Source organism: Lottia gigantea (assembly GCF_000327385.1).
Source record: "Lottia gigantea unplaced genomic scaffold LOTGIsca_33, whole genome shotgun sequence".
NCBI classification, from domain to species: Eukaryota; Metazoa; Mollusca; class Gastropoda; family Lottiidae; genus Lottia; species Lottia gigantea.
The window spans coordinates 1609320-1615596 of NW_008709110.1; the positions used below are offsets into that span (position 1 = coordinate 1609320).

Here is a 6277-nt window from a genome sequence, read left to right on the forward strand (position 1 = left end):
ACTTTCATATCATGCTAGTCCTACAGGTGTGCTAGTCACGATCGATTATCCGGATTATGAGGAATAGCTCAAGGTTGATGGCATGTGAGCGTAAACTAATAGATCTGAACACTGTGCTTCATCACTGTAAACATCAATTTAGTTGCACACATTCGACATCCGTTTGACGAATCGTATCTTAGTCATAGAAACGGAAATTTCTAGTTGTTCGGTAATAATGTTCTGGGCTCAACGTCGAAATTTGGGCCTTCAAATCCGTGTGTGAACAGAATTATCTGCGTTTGAAAGATAAAATGACGACTCCGAATCATTCATACTTTAAAGATATTACGCCATATCTAAATATATTTAACCCCCGGAAATATCGAACCATGGTCGGATCGGATCATCCACACGATTTCAATAAAATAATAGTAAAACGATCCATGGAAAGTTGATAATCAAAGCTCTGTCATTACTGTTGTGGAGTGCCCTTCTTATTCATCTCAATCATAGAAAAATTGAACACGCAACGTCATTCCATTTGAAACACATCTAGTTCAAACTATATTACTTCAACAAATATCACTCAAGAACAAAAACAAAGTATGTGTTAAAAAATAAGAAATGGACTAAAAATACAGAATAATTTCCTAAGGATCAGGAGAACCTCTAAATAGAAACGTGTCACTTCTATAACTATAAATATGTAATCAATTTTAGATTAGGAAGTCATTGAGTTGAAATAATATTATGAAGATTATAATCATATTGTTTATCATTGCTTCATTTAAATAATAACAGATTTAATTTGACAGTAACAACATTTTGTTGTTAAATTGTTAAAGATTATTTTATCTGCTATTAAGAAATGATAGGAATTACTCACCAATATAATGCTTTGTTAGATTGATTAGGATTAGTTGAGATTAAAGGAATCAGGTAATGGATTAGGGACTGTATTTTCCTGGGGTATAAAATAGCGGTGAATCAGGGTGAACACATATCACCTCATTTCTTCAAGTCATTCAGTCTGGCATTTGATACTATCTGAGCAAAGTTCTTCATCATCATGAGTAAATTCACTATTAATGCTATCTTGGGATTGTCCAATGGTAAGTGAAATCTACTGATATCTTTTTTTCACCAAGCTTACCTTATATTGGAATGCATCTATTAGGCTTTCCATTCTATTGTCGCCCATGAAAAGCTAAGGGGTATAGTGAAGACTTATTTTTAAAAACTTATATTTGTTTCATTTTAGATTCACTCGATAAGAAAACGGAATGTCCTTCAATTGCACCCAAGCCAAGATCAAGACGGGGAAGAACAGCCTTTAGTGAAAACGCAATTGACAGATTGGAGGGGGTTTTCATGGTAAACCGATATCCTGATATCAATCTAAGAGAAACCTTGGCTCAACAGCTAGGCGTAGCCGAATCGAGAATTCAGGTTTGGTTTCAAAACCGCCGATCTAGAGGAAGAAGAAATAAACAAAGATCAAGAGATACTTCTATCGTCTCTCCGGAATCCCAAATAAAGGGAGAACTGGGACACTTTTCATACCACAAGGCTTTACAACAACCACATAGCATCGTTTACAATCATCCGTATCCATACCATAATACTGGTTATCATATGCCGATCGTTCCACAGCTGAATTATTATAATATGCCTTCTTATGGTAAGTTACATCTCCTTATCCATCTAACACAATAGAAATAAATATACATGTGCAAAAGGGTGTCACTTCGGGGGTTTCTATTTCTTTACCTATTAATAATTGATTTCAATTGTTCAGGTTTCCCTGTTATGCCACACGCTGTATATGCATATTCCCCATTACCACATGGAGCTGTTAATTCACCAATACCAACTGCGCATCAATTTATGGTTCACCAGCAAGTCACAAGTACCCCGACTACTTCACCGATATCCAAACTAAACCTTCAAGGTATCAACATGTTAACGGAAGCAGCTAGAAAACTATCATCAAGTTCATTTACAGAATATGATCTTCGCCATTTCGAGTCATTAAATGATACCACCATTGGATCCAGTACCTCTGTTAGCCTTATTGAGAAAGAAGACTCTATTACTGAAGATACCAGTAGTTATTCTGTATCCAGTATACCAAGTGATACCTCATCTAATGTGCCTAGTACCAGAGGAGAAGAGTCTGATGGTGAAGATCAATTATTTATAGACATTTAATTTATACTATAGTGCTATTTGTTGGTTATAATGTACTGGAGTAAGACTTGTTATTGTGCTAATTGTTTTATTATTAGTTTGTAAATTATTTCTATGTTCTAGTGCTTTGTAATTAAAAACCATGTGCATTATTATACCATACGTTATTTGTCAATATTCTTGTATTTGATGCAAGATGCTAGAATCTGTGCATCAAAAATTGGTTGTGGTAGTATGCTACTAGAAACCATCGAATACTAGACCTATTCGGTCCAGGGGGGTGTGACCCACTGAAAGTACAAGTAGGATTTAGTTATATTCTGGGTTGTGATACCTCGACAGAAGCTCCTAGTATTTCGAATAAGTGCAGAAAAGCGAGAATTTGAATTTGATCTGGTTTCAAACTTAAAGCACATTACAATCATCTTCAATTATATTATAAATTAAATCAATGATTAAAATATCAATCAATAACAATGGTCATTACTCGTGTTGTAGAATGTTAAAGATTAAAACAGTAATCAAAAAGCAATTAACTAAGAATTCTATTCTACTGCTACTATTATCTAGGCGTTAGAGTCCAACGAGGAAAATGTAAGATAGGGCAATATTTTATCAGCACAGACAATTGCCAATCAAAACTTAGTGATGTCTTACACCCACGAAAACCTAAGTTTTAAATCTTCACTATAATTCTACATTTCTACTTAATTTGTCACATGTAGAAGTGGACATAACAACAGTCGTGTAGGATGTGTAATCAAACAAAGTGTTATTGTTTCATTTTATCTTCTTTGGCTAATCTTGTATGTAAAAAAAATCTAATAACATTTTCATAACGTTTGTCACATACCTATCTTTATCTATACATTGTATATCGTACGTTCTGTCTAAACTAGCAGCATATGTAATAACATTCTTATTGTTGGTAATGTGCATGTTTTTGTGTTATTAGTATCAAATTTTAAAATGTTCCTATAGATTAGCTGTTAAGTAGTTTAGAGTTGAGGTACCATGTCGAATAGTAGCATAAGGGATCCTGGAATAATGAGTAACAACGGTGTATTAACCATATTAGGCCTTCAAATTTACTCATAATGGCCTGTACATTGGAAGAGGAAGGTTGAATCGTATTCTAAAATGGTTAATAGCAAGAGGAGTTGCATATAAATATGTATGAATGTGGTATTTAATTAATTATGTTATATGAATATGGTAATATGTTAATGTAATATATTATTATGTAATTATGTAGCGGTGTGTTATTGCATAAATCGTTATAATAAATAATGTTCTGCTATTCTGAGTTATAAATAGTAACAGTTTGGCATAATTGGCACTACTACATAGTCTGGATTCCAGAGAGGTTATTTATAGTAACAATCTGATCAATCATCAAGATAAAACATTGTCTTCAGATCTCAGAATATTTTCTATTTCATTTGAATTAATAGCATGAATTGTGGTATGATAGCATCCAGGCTATTACGAATAAGCAACAAGTTAACAAACAAACTGTTTAGAGTGTGATTTTATTATTTGACCAAACTAGCAACAACACGTTAAAAAGCTGAAAGATATTTATGGCAACTTTCGATACGATATATCAATATACAAGTAGTGTAAAGTCTGGCTAATTCGTTCTGGGTTAAGATGTCACCATAGGAGTACAAAACTGGATATTGATAGCTTTAAATCGCCATGACAGAGATGCAAGGGAAAATACACTAGCATTAATCACAAAGTAATGCTACTGGTAGCAACTTCTCTTAAAATATGTTTGAATGCATTTACGAACAGATTTATACAATATTTTAGGAATTAAGAACATAATTAGATGTTAGTAATGGAATTAAATGCAGATAAAAGTAATTAAAACGAACTTTAGAACTTGGTAGTCACATATAAAAGCAGGTTTGACAATTTTTCTAATTTCACTTCAAACTTTGGTAGTTGCAATACTTAACTACCTTAGTACCAATGCCTCTATATCCGCCCACAAAAGCGTATCTTGCAAAATACTTCTATTTCCATAAAGCAAACTGTCATTATGCTACTCACATCATTCATCTCTCGTACGCAAATTTTGATACACCGGAAAGGATCAGATTAGCTATTGAAGGAGAAACAGTAAAATATAACTTTAAAATCAATGTTCGTCGTAGCTCTAATACCACCAAATTATTTTTGATTCAGTGAAAACATTGACGAGGTTACAACAAGTTAACTATAAAATAAAGATCATTATTTACCTGTTTCTTTACACTAATACAACAATAATCCAATCACTTACCACTTAAATATCCTTTCTTGTCGACCTGTCTTGCCTGAACATCTCCCTGTCTGTACTTAATATTGTACTCTCAGAACATTCGACCCACGTCAATACACTGGCCACCGTGTGAGATGTTGTTGATCAACACAATGTGTAGAGACTAGAAAAGAAACAATAGAGAAGAATGTAACTGAGACCAGATTTCAACAATTTTAACAAACTTTACAAGATATAAACAAACTCCATAGTTTGACAAATCTTTAGATCTCTTTATCGAGTGTCTCCATTCTCTATTCATGTGACTTTTTTTACGTTATATTATCCAATTATACCCATTATGTTCATGGATGAATTTATGATTTGTGACAACTTATTAAGTCTTCGGTCGATGAAGTTTCTTAAGACGATGTTGAAAAATCCATTTGAATATACGCTTTTTTATTTTTTTAAGTGAAAGAAATTGCCATTACAAGCAATAAGGGATCTTTTAAATATCAAAATACCAAATTATCCATCTAAACAGGTCTAGAGCGACACCGATGTGCGTAATTAAGATAACATTGCATGCTGTAAACAAGTCTGTCCTTTTACCACAATTAATGAGTTATGCCAGTTCCGTAGTAAGATCTACTACCACTATAGATGATTAAATACAATTCCTGCCAAAACCAATAAGAATATATGAATAAGCTGACTGGATGCCAATAACCTACTGCCAGACCTAAAGACTGGAGATATAGAGGGGGTATTATTATTGGAGTAAGGTTAATATCTAGTCTTAATAAATAAACAACATTGGAATAAATATTCCACTTCATACTCATAGCTCAATTAAGAAGCTAAAATCAGACTGAGATTTCTGGGAACCACTGGTCGTAATTCAATTGACGTCAACAGATTGACTGACAAGTCTAATTTACATCCACTGCCACTGAGAATCTTGATTGGTTTCATTAGCAGGGCATATTTACTCTAAAGTCAATCAACACTAATTACATGTTTTTCAAGTACTCAAAGTTTCTCTTTAAAATCTGCCTTGTTCATTACATTATTTTAGTTATATTATGCCAATTGGAGGAAAGCAATTTTCCAGAAGAACTACTGTACAGTCCTAACTTTTACTACCAAAAAAGAGTATTCTGTACTGCCCATGGTCCAGTGATTATAATTAGTTGGTATGTCTACTGTAATCAATATGTCATCAGGTCTTAACACCACAATAAATCTGCCCAATTAAAGATTCAAAATTTAGTTCTGTTGTTATGTTTGACCAGTATCATATTACATACATACACATCCTTCATTCAACTGTTTTTGGAACCATTCTATAAACTCATTGGTTTCTTTTGTATCTTTTATTGAAAAAATTGGTGGGGCATCAGCACTTGCAAATTGGCACATGACAGACTTTGAAAAAAAATATGAGCAAACAGTGAAAATAAAAGGAAAATAACAAAAAACCCTGACTTCATTGCAGCCGCTTAATCGGGCTACAGACCCTGTGCTGCGACGTTTGATTTACTCGGTATGCGTGTATGTTCCACAATGAGTTGCTGTTTCTGTCTAAATGTATTTTACTGTAATGTTGTTAGCCATTAAAAACACCCTATACCCTTCACCTTCTGGGGGACCCATCGACCATCTATGGATCTTTTTGCAATTTCACACATGAAAAGTGGCAATTTAGCTCATTTACTTGGGAAACCCTATTTTATACTGTTAATTTTATGAACACAGATTTGGACATTTGGATGCATTTCCTATACGAACATTATCATAAAAATATTACCGGGTACTGTCAAATTATCGGAAATCAATCACAATACACAA

The 6277-nt window shown here is 33.4% G+C and overlaps 1 protein-coding gene across 1 annotated transcript; it reads left to right on the forward strand.

The window, feature by feature from the left end:
* Positions 1-1269: 1269 nt before the first annotated feature.
* Positions 1270-1467, forward strand: LOTGIDRAFT_100387 (hypothetical protein; the record flags this gene model as incomplete). Its single annotated transcript, XM_009058280.1, has 1 exon — positions 1270-1467. A coding segment is annotated over one exon (198 nt), but the record flags the coding sequence as incomplete, so codon positions are not given.
* Between the last annotated feature and the right edge of the window lie 4810 nt (positions 1468-6277).